General features: G+C 45.1%; 1 protein-coding gene across 1 annotated transcript; it reads left to right on the forward strand.

Annotated features, from left to right (window-relative positions):
* Window positions 1–14436: 14436 nt before the first annotated feature.
* Window positions 14437–18958, forward strand: LOC146208992 (uncharacterized). Its single transcript, XM_084587348.1, has 4 exons — window positions 14437–14736; window positions 14815–15059; window positions 15513–15755; window positions 18360–18958. The coding sequence occupies exons 1-4, from the start codon at window positions 14447–14449 to the stop codon at window positions 18632–18634; spliced, it is 1053 nt and encodes a 350-aa protein (XP_084443474.1). The 5' UTR covers window positions 14437–14446; the 3' UTR covers window positions 18635–18958.
* The last annotated feature ends 204 nt before the right edge of the window (window positions 18959–19162 follow it).

Here is a 19162-nt window from a genome sequence, read left to right on the forward strand (position 1 = left end):
CACCAGAAGCCGCAAATTCCGAGAGCTCTGCCAACTCAGAAGAGCATACAAATATCTCTGTCAAGTCCGGCAGATCATCAATAAACTTCAACAGGCCATAAAACAGGAACTAATCCACCAATTCCAATTCTAACAGACTAGCAGCTGACTCAAAATTGTAGTAGTGTAAGAAGAATTTAACTCCCGATTTTCTAAAATAATAAAGGGGCGCGAGCACGCAAGGTTATCGCTGACAGTCTCTGCCCAAATTCCCATCCAAGGTTAACTGGCATACCTACCTAAGCAACTCGAATCAGGTGCGAGCAAAGCATACGGCCACCTCCACTAATCACAACCCAGACAAACTAGAAATCTGGCAATGAAACTGTGGTCCTTCAAAAGAAAAAGAAGCTCCCTGCAGATGTTTAGTCAAAATCAATACATACCCCGGGCATCATCTGCCTCTGCAATTCTGCAACGGACACCTCCCATTAGAGCACTTTACAGAGCACACCCACCAAGATGTTACGAGCGATATTTTATTGGCCGGAGGGCGAATGTTGAAAAACCAGCTGAGTCCTTTGCGAGTCCGAACGTGAGGAACTTCTTCTTTATTATCATTTTACCCTGCCTCTACTTCAGAGCGTCAACCTATTCATCGTCATCATCAGCCTGAATATACCCACTGCAGGGCGAAGGTCTCTCCCATATTTCCCCAATTAACCCGGTTCTGTGCTATCTGCATCCACTTGACCCCTGCGAACTTCTTCACCTCATCCGCCCACCTAACTTTCGGCCGCCACCTGCTACGCTTTCCTTCCCTTGGAAGCAAGTTTGTTACCCTAAGCGACCATCGGTTATCTTCTCTTCGCACTACATGTCCTTCCCACGCACAGTTCTTCTTCTTAATTTCCACTAGAATGTCGGTAACTTGAATTATTTCTCTGACCCACTCTTCACGCTTCCTATCTCTTAATGTTACCTCTACCATTTTTCGTTCCATAGCCTTCTGAGTTGTCCTGAACTTAAGTAGAACCCTCTTGGTTAGCCTTCACGTTTCAGGCCCATAGGTGAGTACAGTCAACCTATTACCTGTTGTGAAACATCCTACAGGGCCGTGCATTAAAAACGGTGCGGTTTTGATTGGACAAACGTCGTGTGTATACGAATAGTTGCCGCACCCGCAGCCAATAAAGCAAACCGTCTAAGTTGCAAAGTTTCAGATTGTTGATAAATACACAACCACCTGGAAAATAACACCTTTTTATGAGGTATGGCAAAAACTTTTTAGTTAATAGGCCTATAGTAATTTAAAATAGATTATATAAAAAACATTTTCAAGACGGCAATGATGGCAATAGAGCAAACGTTTATTGGGCTCTTCTAGTAGCGGACTGCATCTACAACAATAGGAATTGACGAAATTCCAATCAAACTAATTAATGGGCTTGGTCCAGGAAGCGAGAAAACATTAATAAAGGCATTGGAAACAGTTATAAAAATTCCGAAGACCTGTCGACCAGAGAAGGGTGAATTTAATCTATAAAGAAAATGTGAAGTTGAAGAACATTAAATGATTTAGGCTAAGCATGATAACGTTGGTTGCGTGGAGGCTGGAAATGTAGGCAGTGAGACTAAAAATGCAGACATAGAAAGCGATAATGTACTGAGAGGAGTGCAGAACGGGTTTGAGGCGGTAGGCGGATTGATGATAGAATTTTAGAGATAACCTAATGCATAGAAATCGCTCGTATTCAATGAACTCCTGTGGAGGATACTCAAATCTGAAGACATCGGTGAAGAGATAATTTAGTTTGTAAAGAAAATATACCGAGGTATAAAAGCTTAAACAGGAGGACTTCAATTGTACGTCTATACTATCAAGGTATGCAAAGGGTTAAGGCAATGATGTCCGCTACTACCGCGGTTGTTCTTGACTTACATGTAGAATATGAAGAAAAGTGCAAGAAAGCACTCTTGATTTTAATCACTCGTATCAGCCCGGCTAAACTCATGTAGAGAAAGCTTATGGACTGATGTACGCGGTCTACATTGCGTTCGTTTGCGTTTTGTATTTCTTTTGTATGTCTTGTGGCTTTCTCATTTTACTATTTTGTATGCATCAAGTCTGTTGTGAATTGTTTTGTATATTTCATTTGCGTTCATTGTCGTTTTATTTGTGGGAAACGTAGAGACATTTCCTACTTCTTCAATATTACATAGAGTATTCGGTTTTTTTTTTCGAGTGTTTGAGCCGTATTTTTATTTATGCTCTTATGTCGCCCCCCCCCCCTCTCCCTTTTGTAATACCCGCGCGGCCATGACAAAACAGCGAACGAAGCAGCGCAAGAAGTCGTGGGCTGCGCGTCCTTCGAAGCCGGACAAGCTCAGAGAAAATATTTTGCAAAGAACGCTTCAGGAAAATGGAAATAGGTGGGCAGCTAAAAGCATTTAAGTGCGTATCCCGAAAGTGCATTGACTCGTCATGGCAGAAAAATCAAACAGAAAACTAATCAGTAAGTATGTGGCAAGATATGGCAGAGAAATAAAAATAATATGAGATGGCAAATAAAAACAGAGCAGTTACCAACTAAAATAACTCAATGGCAAAAAGGTCGACCATAATTCTATGTAGTAATTAAAAGCGCAGATTAAGAAGGAAATAATCTATGACTGCTCAAGAAGTAGCGACGTTCTATTTAGAGCCACACCAGAATGTTATTATAACGCGAAGCTGCAGAATTTTAACCAAAAAAACAAAACCTTAGCTTTGCGTTGGTAGATGCCCACAAACAATTGAACAGTTTATACTGGAGTGTGGCAGTGTCCATCCGGATGTCGATCAGGACACGGTCGCTCTAGCCGAGGCCCTAGATTTTAGAGATAGCAAACGAAAAGTGATTCGATCTGCAGTGGAGGTTAGCAAGAGGTGTTCCGAACACTGGTTGCTGAATAGCAGAAAAGGGAGGCAAGGGCAATAAATCATAAATATAGAAAGAGCATTTCAAGATACACCCGTTTTAAAATTAGTCATTAATTTAAAATGCTCCAGAAATTAAGAAGCAAGAAAAGGGGGAGCATGAGGATAATTACCACCACCACGATTCAAAGTTATTGGTTTTAAAATCCGTCCATCTATCAATCCAATCCGTACACTGCGTATTAAAACTAGTCTGTCTTTGAAGTAGAGTTTCCCAACTGGTGCGATCCAAAATGGCACCTATAAAAGCTACTCTTAGTGGCCCGCACACTAGCCGTCATAGTAGTGGCAAAAACCAGGTTCTCATCGATGTCATGTCGCAGAAAAGAAGGAAAGAGGGCATTTTTATTCTCAATCTGTATTTTCCTATGAGCAACGTGCGGGAAGATCTCAAGCTAACGTTTCAGGAGTGCGCAGTTATAGCAAGACAGAACCCACTAAATAAATAGTATAAGGGGCTTTAACGCTGAACACATAGCCTTGGACAACCGCAAAGACACCCCGAAGAGAACCGACTTGTAAGAGGGTGGGGTGCACAGAAATATAAAGGATACTCCTCCTTAACAAGGTCCTTTGAGGGCCAGCCAAATCCTTCCCTTGACTCTCTCATTGCAATGACAGAAATGTACGCTGCATAATATATCTCCTGAAGAATGTCATAATTTTTCATACTTTGAAAGAAATTTTTTTAGATTAATCCCAATTGTACGAGGTAAGTATGACAAATGACTGAGTTTTATGGGCACTAAGCTCTCTGATTGTTTTTTTTTTTTTTTTGGTATGGCACGGAAGCCTTGAGGAAAAATAGGTGACAAATGATACAGTCCGAGCTCTCGCAAAACGTGCAGATTCCCACTTCCTATCCCACCAATATAAATCAATGTATGGGCCCAGGTTGGAACGTAGTACCTGGCTACAAAGAAGGAATTCTTTACCATTACACAAACAACTATCCTAGCCATTGTCAAAAGGGTAGAACGCAGGGGGTCTGCTTCCATGCCGTGCAGTGGTGCTGATGTATTGTTAGTGGAGGTCCTTCCCATTGCAGAGGGCAGGAAAAAAATTATCTTACCATCAAGATATTTGGAACACTGGAAATTCATTACAAGACGCATGATGGGACTCAGAAGCAGACCCCCTGGATTTATACACTTTTGACAAAGCCTGTACTTTGGTAAACCGACGGTTGCTTGTATTTACATGCTTACATTATGTTTCACAGCCCCTGTAGACAATGTAGCAGTTTCTAGATTGCAGTAATAGAGGTCTGGAGAAGCTCAAATTTCCCTTTATCAGAAGAGGCAATAGTGCACTTGTCAACGCCGTTTCATTCCGTACGTTTTTTGCTGTCTTTTTGTTTAGGCTGGTTTCTAGGGAAAGGGAGGCTCAATAGCCTTTAAATTTCTCACTGTATAAGTGCACTTATCTGAGGTGGATATATCGTCCGCTCGAATACCTATCGCATACAAGCCTCCAAAGTGACTAGCTGATAGATTTTAAATTGGAAGCGGAGTGATATGACAATAATATATTCTGCATACTACACAAAAAAAAAGGTTGAGTCACAATTTTGATACACGTGAGCAATTGATACGACACCGTTTTTATCAATTCATAATTGCGGCGATGATGACTCCTTTTCGACCGAACGAGGTCTATACGCTTCACGTAAAATGTCCGAACTAATGCGATCGTATTGATCTGAAATATTTCATTAGAAGGTTTGGTTTGGGGTCGTTTATGTAGTGCAACGTCCCAAACCGACTAAGGCTATTTGAGACTCCACAATAGAGGACTCCTAAAATTTCGACCACTTGGGGTTCTTTAACGTGCACTGACACCGCACAGCACAGGAGCGCCTGCTTTTTCGCCGCAGGCGAAAAGCGTCCGCCGAGGCCTGGATTGGATCCCGCACCATGGGTGTGGTCGAGCGCCCTATCCACAACGTCACCCCGGCGGGGTACTTCAACAGAAGGCGTGGAAAGACATACATGTAAAATGGGTGCGTTGTTGCCCTTTTTATAGGGGACGCTTTTGAACAGTGAATGTATTTTCACGCGGTGTCAAGTTATAAGACAGGACTGCATGATGACTAAATGGGATATGGTGTAATTTACAGCGTGCCTAGCGCGAGTGTGCTGTGATTTGATGCAAGAGAAGCTTCGCACGGCTGCTTGGTAACAGTTATTCTGAAAACAGTGCAAACAAAGGCACTGGCGACAGAGTTTTATAGGGCACAGGCGCCACGCCATGTCTCACTGCCTACTCCGGCGCGCATGACGCGGGAGCCGATTGAGCGATCGTGTCGATCGATTGTTTGAAATACAGCTCCATGAAGTTTTGGTTAGAATGGTTAGGAAAGAATACCAGATAGAACACTAGCCACCATTATGAATGAGAATATTTGATGGATTCTTTCCCCTTGCAATTCAGGCGCAGCAATGATTGGAGGCTAATGGCTCTTAGTGGTGAAGAATGGTTTGGGCGGTGGTGACGTCTTGGGGCTAGTAGTGGAGTCGGTTTAATCGCCATAAGGTCAGAAGTATAGGGACGAACTACAAGAACGTGTGTGTTTTGCGGGACGAATTTTCTTTCAAATAGATTAAGAAAGGCGCTGGTCTGCATTCTCATCCGACCTATAGCGTACGAGCCCTATCCAAAATTTGAAATGTAATTCTTTGTATCATTTACATTGCTAACAAGGATCTGTCAAGGGCTATATTGATGGCAGATGCATCTTCGATAGTATCTTCCGAAGCATTTTGAGCACCGGTAATAAGTAGTGCGTGCTGAAAATAAAGTATCGGAGTATAGGCATTGACAATACACTATGTAGTATTGTGTATTTTAGCGATACTCCATAGTTGAAAAAATACTCTGAAATACTAACGCCACCGTGAGTCAGACTTTGGGATAACAGCGCTGGCTCAGGGAATGGTACTAGCGGGGCGGCAGATAGTTCCCTCTTGCTCAGAGTCCCACCCAAAACCCCATCTACCAATCAAGATTCCCTTTCGCTAAATGACAAGTATACAGCTGTTCATGCGATTGTTTACTTGTGAGCATCAAGCGATCGAGTGCGTACCACAAAGTCTTTCAGTCGTTGATAGACATGCAGAACCAAAAAACAAAAACGCCAACGAAGCTGCAAGGAAGGCATACACCTGGTAGGGATCACACGCACTACTGTACGCCTAGCTGCTCTCCCACTGTTCTCCATCCGCCTCCGTGTCCATCTGTGAGGTATCTGGCTCTCGTGATGTAGCGTGCTCAATTTGTTGTCGAACGCAATAATTTATGCAAGACATTTCACCAAACCCCCGGGCTCTGCGTGTCGGCTCAGCTTGGCGGCATATACACGAGCATCTAAGAGGTTAGTAGTCGACGATGCAACCAGTTAAAAGCCGTTTTTGTAGTTTACATCGCTTGACTGGAAACAAACGCATCCTTTATAATTGCGTTGAGAAATGGCGCTACTTATATATTTTTCTATAAAAATTATAACTTGTGAAACTTAATGAAATGGACGACATGAAAACAATGTAAAATGCACTTGCCGTCACATAAGTTGGTTAACAAAAATGTGCGTTGTCACGGAATTTCGCTAGCTAGAACCGATGTTCCAAAAAATTGTTTCAATTCTTCTTTGAAATAGGCGAATTGATTTGTATCGGACTAGCCACTCCCTTAACAAAAAACAGTTCCACGATCATCCCCCGTTATCAAGTGACGCCTGGAAACTTTGAGTTTCTTAACTACCTCCCAGATCCACGAGTCGATGCGACTATGCTTCACCCTTATCTGCTGATAAAAGACGCCTTGAACATACAGTCGACGTCACCCTTGTGTAGAGCGCTCGGGCAGTGCTCATCGCGCAATAAAAAAACAAATTAAAAATGAACCCACGATTTGCGGACAAAGTGCTCATGCTCATCTTCCTCATAGGTCTGTGTGGATCTACTTCCTTAGAAGCATTGCTTGTAAAATGTAGAAAATGTGACGAGCTATCGATTTTCATGCAGGGAAGTGCGCCGATCAAGCGCTCTACACAGGGGTGACGTCGACTGTACACGCGATTCTAGCAGTCTGTGCGGCAAAACCATGCAACGCACTTAAGAGGTCCAGTAGCAGACGCCCCTTGTTCGCGCTATTGAAATTCGTTAGCAAAGCGCTCGTAGCACCGCGAAAAAGGAAACAAGTTACAGTAGTTAAACGCTGCTGAAACAAATATTGAGGGAAACCATTAGCTGCGGGTTACCTAGCATTCTTCTTCTCTTTTTCTTCTTCCTCAGCTTCTTCCTCAGCCCACATATAAAGCCCCGCTTTAACGAAGCCGTATGAACGTGCCTTGTTGGCCTATAGGGGTAGCGTGAATGTCAGGCTCTTAGCAGGCTGATTCTGATATAACCGTCCCATGTGGAATGAGAGACTCATGTTGGCAGCTCCTGCCAACTGAGCCGCGGCTCCGACCGCGCCCCGCCGACCACTTGAGTTAAGAGCCCCTCTCTCGCTTTTGTGTCACGTGGTAAAGACGTAGGTGGCTACCGCAGTGCTACGCCGAAGGCTCGAAACCTAGAATAGTATTGCTTTCGCAATAAAAAAGGCCAACGGCAAACCGACAGCCGTTCCGCAGCGCGTGTCAGCACGGTAGTACATCGTTTCATGTATTTCCTTCGTTCTCCAGCCATCGGCACCAGAGAATCGATGCATTTCCAATCTCCGCAGACTGCATTGAATGTACCGTCGACAATTTATATATAGTTTCGTCAGCTTTTGTTGTACGGTGTCTTTCCTGGTATCAACTGCCTTCTACTAACCTTCCTAAGGCTCGGACCACCTACGGATAAGTACGTACTAATAAGCTCGGCTGTGCGCGTCGCGTAGAAATTTGAATCGGCGCACGTATAAACAACCCCTAGTTTGTGACAGCTTGATCATTGCGCTTTTTAAGCTCGTTCTGCTAAGAACGTCATTATCAAATGCGCGTAAGGGAGCAGTCTACAACAATCGGCTGAATATTTCGCCGCGTCAAGTAGGGTCTCGCGATCGATCTGCAGGCCATGCAGCACGTGACACTGCGCTCGACCTTGTACCGCGCACGTTAAGAGAATTGGATCCGTTGCGTGATCGAGCTCGCCTATGCGGCCACTCACTTTTCGCGCTGCATCTTATCACCATTGAATAAGATCCCAGAATCGGTATGTTTTGTCGGCGACTGGTATATGATGGCCTTGGTGAACTGATCAAGAAGGCGCCTATATTTCAAGATATTCTCAAATAAAGCTGGAATTTGCCGGAGACAAACTTGCAAGGTGCTCATTTTGGACAAGTGCTTGCAATGTATGCATGACACACCTCGCCAATTATCAGAGCAGCAGTGGTCAAACGTCCTGAAGCCAAAGGATTTTCGCTTAGGCCGCACCTGGGACAACTCTTCACGCCAGAATTAAAGGTCAAAAGGCATTTAAGATGCACCGAAATAATTTATTACCAAGGCCAGAAAATGTTTGATAGGTAGTCTTTCATGGCAATTTATTCTTGAATAGTACCGTGACGGCTTAATTTTGCGGATGATAAAACAATTATTTGGCCTCAGGACAGGAAAGAAAACCATATATACACACGTCTGGTGCAAAATTAGCTTAATTACTATATTAAGGAAACGTTCATATAATTCAGAAGTATACTGAAATCAGTAGCTTATCTGTGCCAGTGCTCAAAACGAAGCTTAGATGAGCTCATCGTTTGAGCCAAAGTTCTTCATGGCCCTTCACACGTGCCTTTCATCCGTCTTGCCTCAATAAAGGGTCGTCTAGGATATTTCATACATGTGATATACGCTGAAGTAAAAGTGCATTAAACATTGCACAGTAAGTAAAGGTATCAGTAAAACAAATTAATGATTTTACAGATATATCCAAACATAACTTTGTCAACTGCAGCAATGACCCTGTGAATAAGTGAAAGTAAATGCAGCTTGGGCCGTACAGAACTGATGGGCCCAACCTTCCTTTCATGTATGTACGCAAAGTTTGTTTTCTTGGACACCTGACGATAATTTGCGAGAAGTGATTTGCGGCTGCTCAAAAGTCTGAGTACCATAAATCAGCTGTCAAGTGGAGCTTGATAAGACGGGGCCCATCAGCTCTACCAGAAAGCAATGCACTCATTAGTTTTTCGTGTTTGATGACACAATATTAAAGGTGCTGGCTTCTGCATAGCAGCTAACATTTAATTACTTCCAAAGCTCTTGAGAATGTTTTTCTACATTTCCAGTTCATGACAGTATTGCAAATGTGCATAACTCACTACATAACCGGCGTAGAATAAGAAAAAATGTACACGCAAAATAAGAAAAAACTAAATAAGGGTACCAATTAGCACCAAATTCAATATTTATTCAGCGGGTTTGCAGAAAAATGCAGGGAGCGAGGAGAAAACGTTGTTCTGCGGCAAGTTTGGCTCAGTTTGCAGTTCACTCGGCCTCAGTTCACAAGCAAACATTTCTACAAGATGACATGTGTTGACCAGGGACGAAGAGAAGTCTTGCTGAAATGTTTGCTTGAGAACTGACCCTTCCCCTCAACCGATGGTTGTTTTTTTTTTTACACTAGATGAACAAAATTTCTATTTGTCGTTTATCTGATGCTTTTCTTCACAGTGCTAAATTCAAGGTTAAAGGGGCATCATGCGTCACAAGTGCACAAATGTTGTGCCGTTTTGCACACAGCAGAAGCTCAGGCCACCGTGCAGGTACACACAGTACGAAATGAAAATGAACCGAAAGTTTCATATTAGCTTGTTTGTAGCCAAATTCTCATAGATCGGTTCGTTTGAAGAATATTAGTATTTAAAAAACGAAGGTGTACGTGCAAAGGTGAAGAAAAAGAGTCCGTGCAAAGTTTTCAGTTACACCTGCATCAGTGTGTATGCGCTGGACCTGCTTGTACGCGAACTGTCGCTGCTGTGGTTCTAGATAGAGTCCTAGTATCTTTAACAAACTGCTATAAAACATTTGGCGGAGGTACGGGGTAGAAACGTCAAACCTGGAGCTCCGCAGCCGCACTCGTCCTACACCTGCAATGCCAGACGACGTCCAACATCAAGGCATGCAACCTAGTGCAACTGTTATATGCGCTGGCTCCCTTCGCCAGCGGGACCCGGCTATCATCAGCGAAACTGATAAGCACGATTTTGAAGACTGGCTCACTTATTTTGAACGGGTGAGCATCAACAACAAATAGGACGACGAAAATAAATTAAACAACGTAATCTTTTATCTCAACGGCGTGACAAACTTATGGTGCCGTAACCATGCAAGCGACATCCGTACGTAGGCTGCATTTACAACGACGGCGGCAGAAGTCTTTGGTCGCCCGGCTGTCCGGAAATTGCGCCCCGGGGAGCGCTTGCGTAAAGTGTTGCAGCAGGCTGGCGAAAGCTTTACAAGCTATATTGAAGAAGACGTCGACCTATGCAAACTTGTGGACGCCAACATGTCAGAGGCCGCAAAGATCAAATACGTCTTGAAGGGTATTGACCACGACACCTTCCAGATGTTGACAGCGCGCTCTACCAGAACTTCGAGGTGCTGCACCAGCAGAGGGTGTTGACACCTCAGCCCCAAGCACAGGTTGAATCGTCCACTAGACTGACGCCTACAGCCGACAACACATCGTTGCCGCAACAAATTAAAACATTTATTTGTGAAGAGGTGGTACAGCAGCTTTTCCTGCTTCATAGCCCTCAAGAGCAGCCACACCATTTGGCCCCGGCATTACGGCAAGCTATCCAGGATCAGGTTGCTGAGGCGCTTCCACCTGTCCATCCGCCATCAGTTGTCGCTGCTGCTCCCCTGAATTACACCGACGGCGTTGCAAAATCTGTCGCCGCTCCTACGACCTATGACGATGTCATCCCAAGGCCTGTTGCTGGTCTTTTGACTTACGTCGAAATAGTCGCACGACCTTGGCCACCAACTTACATTCTACCGTCTGTGCGTGTGCAAACGCCAGCACCCTATTTTCAACCGGCTTCAAGACCACGAAATCCCTGGTGCACGAAAGTTAACCGATAACATGTCACAATTGTGCGCTGGCTAGACATATTTCCCATTATTACCGAAACCGTCCCTCAATATTCCGCATCATTATTCCGCGCCCACTGAGCCTCCAGAAAGCCGTCATTTCTTCCCAGACCGCTCATCCATGTCCGACCGCTGTTAACCGTCGTGATGACGCCGTTCTCACTCTACGGTTCGACGTCGACAGAACGCTTCACGTGAGGAAAACTAGAGGCCGCAGTTCCTGAGGCGAGAACTGCGACCCCGTCGAACTCCACAAGTTCTCATCTATCGCCCGCCAACCTTATTGAAGTTTTCGTCGAGGGCGTTGCTGTCATGGCTCGAGTTCACACTGGTGCTGCGATTTTGCTAATGGATGCCAAAGTTTGTAGCTCTTTAAAGAATGTGATGACGCGAATTGCATGACTTCGTTGCGAACGGCCAGCGCTCAGCAAATCAAGCCTTTAGCAGCAGGCACCACTCGACTAGTGATCCAGAAATACCTTTATACAATTGAGTTCGTCGTGCTGCCTAGTTGCTCACAAGTTGTAATTTTAGGCTGGGATTTCCTGTCGCGTCATGCTGCTTTAATCGATGGTGGTCGCGCTGAAGTCATGTTGTTTGTGCTGCCCGAGCCCGTGTCCAATAACGCTGCTTCTAGTCTATCCGCTAAAGCCCTTGTCACCGAAGACATCGACATTCCTCCCTCTTCTGCCCTGCTTGTAAATATCACTTGTAGCTCTGTGTTTGACCAAACTGTTTTTTTCACGCCAGCACATACATTTATGCGCCAAAAGTGCCTTCCGTTGCCCCATGCTGTACTCAGTATTTTCGCTGGCTCCTCAGCGCTCTGGGTCTCTAACTATCTCGGGAACCTACAACTCATCGCATCTCTTCTCCGTGGAGAGACTGACAACGCACCGCGCCTCGTCATGACTGCGGATTGTTGAAGACATACGATCGGCTGCGCTTCCAATACTACTGGAGTGGCATGTACAACTTCGTCCTCAAATATGTTCGCTCATGCTTCGCCTGTCAACATCGCAAATCTCTTCCTCATCGTTCTGCTGGTGAGCTGCAGCCGTTACCTTGCCCAGCACACCCATTTTATCGCGCCGGCATTGATTTACACGGCCCGCTCCCGTCCATTACCGCTGGAAACCGTTGGGCCATCGGTGCTGTTGACCAACAGACGAGATATGCTAAAACCGCTGCCTTCCATCTTACACAGCGTCCGACGTAGTTTCATTCGTTTTGCAGCGATGCGTCTTTCTCCATGGCGCACGTCGCGAACTACTCAGTGACAGAGGACGTGTCCTTTTACTTGGCATTGTTAAAGCACTATTGGACCGGTGCCACATAATTCATCGATCCTCAAACGCCTATCATCGTCAGACTAACGGACTCACCGAACGCTTTAACCGTTTGGCGACATGCTTTCTAAGTACGTCTCTTTCCGACCACTCTGACTGGGATCTCTTCCTCCGATATGTGACGTACGCATACAATGCTGCTACTCAGTCAACTTCCACTGTTTCTAACCTTTCTATCTTCTTTATAGCCATCACCCTTCATCTCCACAAGGTGCCATTCTTCCGTACCAACCAGACGCCTCTGAGTATGCCCCTGCTTCCGAAGTTGCCCTATATGCAGAGGAGTGTCGCCAAATTGCATGGTCTCTCACTACTGAAACAAGGTCCCACCAAAAATCCCGCCACGACAACCATGATACGGCCCTGCAATTCTCTTCTGGCAGTCTTGTATGGCTTTCGATTCCTTCAACTACTCCCGGTCTATCCTCTAAATTTATGTTCAGGTATCACGGTGCCTATCATGTCCTGGTGCGCATCTCTCCTGTTCATACATTGTGGAGCCCCCGGCGCACCATCAGCCGATCTCCGCCGACGCGGCCGCAAAATTGTCCTAGTCCAGCGCTTCAAGCAATACTACGACCTTGTCGTTATGCCTACGCCGTAAGTCGCAAGGATGGCTTCTCCTCTCCCAGGGATCCTTGTAAAGATGAAGATGTACGAGTAAAGGTGAACAAGATTCCGTGCGCTGTCTCCAGTGACATCGCTATAGATGTGTGCGCTGGACCTGCTTGTACGCGCACTGTCCCTGCTGTGGTTCTAGATTGAGCCACCTTGAACAAACTCTCTGTTAAAGTGAGTTTCGCCAGGCTGCTTTTGGAAGCTATCGCTTCATTGTAACCATTACTTAATTACAATGTGAAGTTCTAACAAGGCCAGCTGGATAGACAGCGGAGCTTCAATAGATCCGTGCTGTCGGATTATTTTCAGCCCTATCACAAACACTGCGCTAAAGTAATATACTAAAGACTCCAGAAAACAAGAAAAAGTTCTCAGCTTCGCTAATCACATTACCAATTTCATAATATTAGGATTTCAGTTATGCAAATATCGCTAATCCCAATACTACTTTCATTATAATAGGTTTTCTGTTATGTATCGAAATTTAAAAAAAAAATTAATTGTATACAATATTGAGTATATGTATCGAAATCAATTTCGGTTCGGCATCCTGAATCGGTATCACAAATACAAGTCAACATTATATTCAATTTTGGTATCGAAGGTAGGTTTTTCATGTGTCTTGTCCAGCCCTGACAAGAACATCTTTCCAGGGATTCAACCGTGTAATATGTTTGACATATGTAGGTCACGAGCCGTATTGTAGGGGAGATGTAATGCGTGGCTAGTAGTTGTGAAAAAATTGTTTTCTCATCCTATACACCTCACAGCAGGCTTGGAATGGGTTATTGTAACAAAAAGTAGAATAAGTTTTATTCTTGGAACCGTAAACCGTTCACGTTAAGTTGATGCAGTATAAGTCACGTTACACGGTCTTCAACGCCTAAGACAATTTACGCCGCTAAAGCATGACTTTGCGGGTGCTGCCTCTTTGAGCGAAGGAAACTTCTAACGAAATCGATTGAAACATCATGGAGAAATGGTAGAGGTGCTCAGATCACAGCAAAGCCATATGGAGAGTTCTAACGTTATCTGCGCTAGAAAATATGCGTGAGCTGACAGGGGAACATCAGTCATATATACGTATGCAAATATGACGTTGCCTGGTGGCTATCTACCCATCGCAAACATGCAACCTCTGCCGTGAGGGCAGATAACACGATGGAAAGAAGGCCGTCTTCGCAAACATATAATTCGTACTTCCGTGATGTTCCCTTACGATTCTTTGCAATCGTTTGCTATCAGTGAGATATACTATAGATTTTTAGCTGTGCGCTTTTATGGCCAGCGGAGAGAGAGCGGACCAGTAGGGAAATTGTAGCGCATGCGCAAAACGTTCAAACTGCTACCAGGTATAAAGCTTTGCGCGCTCGCCAGATTATCTGATGAAATAAATGCAGCGCGCCCATCGAGCCATCGTCGTCAAAGCACATTATGGTGGCCTCCAGTGCAAACGCTGGCTTTTCTGCTGCATCAAGCCCTGACGTGGCAACAGCGCGCCTGCAAGCGAAGGCATTGGACAATGATTTCACAGCGCAGGAAGACATTTGCCTGATGCATGATGTGGCCGCGACATGTCCGTTTGAGAACGAGCGGAAGTGGTCTAGCGTTCTGGAGAACGTTAACTGGGAGGTGAGCAGAGAGTTCACGCTTCGAGGCATAAAAGAGCGCGTCGACCTTCTCCTCGGCAACTGGAGGCGACAAGATGCGAAGAATCTGAAAGCGTGAGTGTGGTTTCATGCTCTACTCATAATTCTTACTGACGCGTATTATAAGTGCCGCGTATTTTATGGTAAATTCAGATCGCGGAAAGAGCAGCAGTATGAAGAGAAGGAAAAAATTATGCATGGCATATTCGACTCAAGGGGATCTGCACACTACGAACCCAGAATAAAATCAAGAAGTACAGACTGCCCTGCAGGAGAGCAGAGGAGCTGGGCAGCACAGGGACTACGAGGTATGAGTCACTTGGAGGGAGAAGCAGCAGAGGGATTCTGTTATTCTGGAGCAACATCTTCAACGAGTTGCATCCCTGATGAGGAAGAGGGTAAGCTATTGTCATCTATATCTAAATTTGCTGTTTTGTTTTTTATTTCATTGGCATAAATGTAAAGCCGCATGTACGACCCGTAATTTTGCGGGCTCGGTTCGCATACGTATACTTGTTTGCTGAACACTGGCACTTCCGATCTCGTCAGTTATGTGCTCCCTAAACACGTGTTCCTCCGTCTGGCAGACCGCCTGACACCGCGTCTTCGCACAGCAGAGAGTCCGAGAAAATATTTTTCTTTGGGGAAGGGGGGGTGGGGGCGTCTTCGCCGCGTGATTGTGCACAAAGGTGCACCTGACGCCGCTGCGTGCATGGGGCTATCTCTATGAATGAATTTACAGCGCAGCTGGCCATTGCATGCCAGTCTTTTGAGCGTTTAACGGCACTTAGAAATTGTTATCCCAATTTGATTACTTTTGCCTCCTCACTTTTCCCATTCATTCCAAGCAGGACCTCCTGCGGCTCAGCTGCTCCTTGGCGAGTACGAACAGGAGATTGTGTGGGAGCCATCTCCTGCGGCCAATGATGTTGATCGGGACCACAAATATCAGACAGATGAGAGCCAGCAGCAACAGTGCCATGTAACATCAGATGTATACCAGCAGCAGTGTGCTCCCTCAGCGCCTCTTGCGGAGCAGGACCAGCGCCAACCCGCAACTGGGGAAATGGCCCTGCCGACCGCCGTGGCTGAAGGCATGTCTTTCAGAAATGTCTACGGCAGTACGTGTACAAAGCGGAGTTATCTGCAGGAGAGCATTATAAAAGTACAAAGGTAAATCGAGCAAACTTTAAAGAGAGTAATTGAGCGCTGACAGGACACGGGACTTTTTATGGAGAGCTTTATATTTCGCTCGTGGCGGCAACGCCTCTTAAATACATTATTTGAGGACCTGGGAGCTGTAATGAACGCGAAGGAAGGCCTTCAGCTATTCATTGGCAGAGAAACTTGGCGTTTACTGTAATTTTGTGATTTCTGGTAATGTAGTGTAGGGTACTTGTTATGTGTTTAAATCTCGTTCCGGCTACCGAGGTTTTCAACGAAGTGGTATTAGCGGGACAAGAAATACGTTGCTTCGCCTTTAACTTGAAATATCGGCGCGTTTTTGTGGAACATTTTATGTTTTTAAACTCAAATTGCTGACGCCGAGCCTCTTCTGCGACTAGTCGACAAAGGGGAATTCGTTGCATTCTGAAGTTTTATTTCGCGATGCCATGCTAGAAAACTAGGCAGTTTTAGTGAACAAAAATAATGACACTCTGCAGTTCCAACCGCAGTGATATGAGTTCCACGTTAACGCAAGTCTCTGAGCGCACGCACAACAGGCAGAAATTCCGGTGTGATCCGAACGGCCGAGCATTGATTATTGCCGCAAGCAGCTGTATTATAAGAGTCTCTTGCGGAACACATTTAGCCCGTTTTTATTACCGAAAATGTGCGCCAGACATACCACCGCATAAAGCGAATTGTTAAAAACTGTTGGCCACAGTGCGTGAAGTAGGTACTACCAGCAGGAAGATTCAGTCGCGCTGCGTTTTTGTGTTTTCAGGAGGTACTTTCGCATCTGTCACGCGGCTAACGTAGATATCGTGCTTGAACTACTATCTGTGCCGCAAATGCAGGCTATGTTACGTAAAGAGGAAACAGCTTTAATTTACGCCGTGTAAACAGCAATACCATTTTGTGGACAGCAAGTAAACTACGGTAGCGCCGAGGATGAGTCGTCTCTATCGCCGCATTTCTTTGGATATATCAGGAGATCATTCTGGAAAAATTCGCAAAATTGGAGCAGAAAAAAAGCCTAAAGCTGAGGTCGAAATCAACATCACGGAAGCCCCAGCATTCGCGCGTTGGAGCTTTTGGCGGGCCTAAGTGAAAATGTCAGCGTGGGCTATTAGTTGGCACGGCAAGGAGTGCAGCGAGCCGGTGTGGAGGCTGACTCGCTGCCAACTACTGCGATATCGAAGCCCTTGGGGCACCGTTGACACTGTACGTTGACAGGTGCACGCTGCTGGCCATCACCCCAGTGCAATAAAGATAAAGCCAGCGTAGAAAAGTTTTGCAGATGACCTGCCAACACTATCGTCCGGCGAAGATTATTGACGATGTCTTTGGCGTAGCAGTCATGCGCTAGGTATTGAAAACGTTCTAGGGTGACGTTTTCACTTTCGTATTGTACGGTAAGGCAGTTGGAGAGGACAGGGCGTTAGTGCGAGGCAGCTAAACACCGTTAAGCGGCAGCCAATGGGCACTACGTGTGCCCAGCAATGTTATACATTTCACTTAAAACATATTATATGCGGCGCTCTTGGTCGCACGCCTACATCTACTCCGGAGGGGCATTCGTATCTTGTTAGCATTGTCTGCTCCCTCTATAAATAATGCCAATACAGAGCCCGTCTTAACGTCATGTAATACTACAACGTCGAGACAATTTGAGCGTTGAGGTTCAAATGCAACTCGAAATATGACGGGACCGGCATGAGGGTGGCAGCTCGTTGCTATATACTGCGCAGCTGCGCGAATAGTAACAAGCCCTACCATTTATGAAACTTTGACAGGCGTTTGTGATTAGTAGGAGCATTGAATTACTCTATTTTAACAAAACAGGCAAAATTATTTCTTACGACTTAAACAAACTATGAATCTATTTTGACACTCATTCCTGACATTTCTGAAACATGTATATAATTCACAAACTGCAAAGCGTTTATCAAAGTTTAGACACCAGCGAGTTTCATTCAGAGCCACGTCATAAGGTGTTCAAAATCTACAGAAGGGAAGTAGATATTTTGTTCTTCCCTCTCCAATGAAAACTTCCATGAATGCTAAAGGAGTTTCACTAAGCTGCTCAGAAGCAGACCCAACCGGAGCTCTAAACTTTTGACAAAGACTACGCGTTGAAGATCTTGATGAGCAGGTAGGCATAGTGCACATATAAATACATATCTCGCTAAGGCCAATCTCTTCATGATCCAGGTGTTTCTTTATGAAATAATGGCAAACAAATTTTAAACATTAGAATCTCTTTCAGGCAAACGTCTTATAAAAATGCACAAGTACAAACTTTGTTAAAGCGGGCGCATCAGTCCCAAAAACACCACATGTGAACGCTGTGTCACATAAATGCATACTTGCCAAGAGAACAGTACTGACTCCGTTGAGTACGAATTGCACTGACGCGAGCTGACTTTACAAAAGTTGTTACCACAGGATACGTGCTCACCCTATGGCATTATAATGTTGCACAGCAACCATACTATGCATGAACTCACTTCTTTGTTTGCCTTTCTGTGCAGGAATCCCGGGAATGCAAACTATGGGGCTACAGTGGCTGATATTGATGCAGAAGCATGATTTGGAGATAAGAAACGAAAAGCTGGAAATTGAGAAGAGGAAAGTGCAGAACGAGGAGCGTCGCCTTGCTTTAGAAGAACGAAAGTTGGCGTTAGACGAAAAAAGGCACCAATTTGAAGTATGCTGCCTGGATGCAGACCAGCACAATATCTTTGATCGTCTACAAAAATTGGTTGACGAACAAAACAAAAAATTAGGGGAAATTCTGAATGCTTAACAGAAATAACATTTATGACCGCGTACATGTGTGGCTTTCTGATTCCTACTACCCTTGTAGATGTTCAGTAAAGTGTTCGTTTTGGCAGCTGCGTGGTGTATGAAGTGCTATCGTGGGGCTCAAGGCCACAATAGTACTAAACTTGGGCACAGAAGCCAATAGCTATTCAGTTCGCGATAAGTACACTGGTTTTGTATAGGCATGGCAGATTGCGAATATAAAGCATCTTATTTTTCAAAACGTCCCTAGCACTCTGGCCACAATCACGGATTTAGCGTTCGGAGGTCCGATGCCTGCTCGCTCTCTCTCCGTTAGCTTGAAGCGCGAACAACGTGATGGTGACGCCGAGAGCTGATTTGGTGTTGTTCCGCGTTGCACTTCTTAACCAATGAGAAGGCGGAGCGACCTGAAATCTGCAGTGGCCCGCATCACAGTTGCGGCCGTCAGGGCCGTTAATGGGCAAAGCTTTATAAGCTTGCGAATTACTCCGGACTGGCTAACCGCGTGTCGTTAGCAAATCCTCAAATT

The sequence above is a fragment of the Amblyomma maculatum genome, chromosome 1 (genome assembly GCF_055883805.1).
Source record: "Amblyomma maculatum isolate TAMU_Amacu chromosome 1, ASM5588380v1, whole genome shotgun sequence".
Lineage (NCBI taxonomy): Eukaryota > Metazoa > Arthropoda > Arachnida > Ixodida > Ixodidae > Amblyomma > Amblyomma maculatum.

Excerpts from the sequence above, each read along its gene's own strand:
- LOC146208992 (XM_084587348.1), top strand. The coding sequence starts at position 14,447 with ATGGTGGCCTCCAGTGCAAACGCTGGCTTTTCTGCTGCATCAAGCCCT. Across the intron at positions 15,060-15,512 it reads CATCCCTGATGAGGAAGAGG|GACCTCCTGCGGCTCAGCTG; the intron begins GTAAGCTATTGT and ends CATTCCAAGCAG. Across the intron at positions 15,756-18,359 it reads GCCGACCGCCGTGGCTGAAG|GAATCCCGGGAATGCAAACT; the intron begins GCATGTCTTTCA and ends CTTTCTGTGCAG.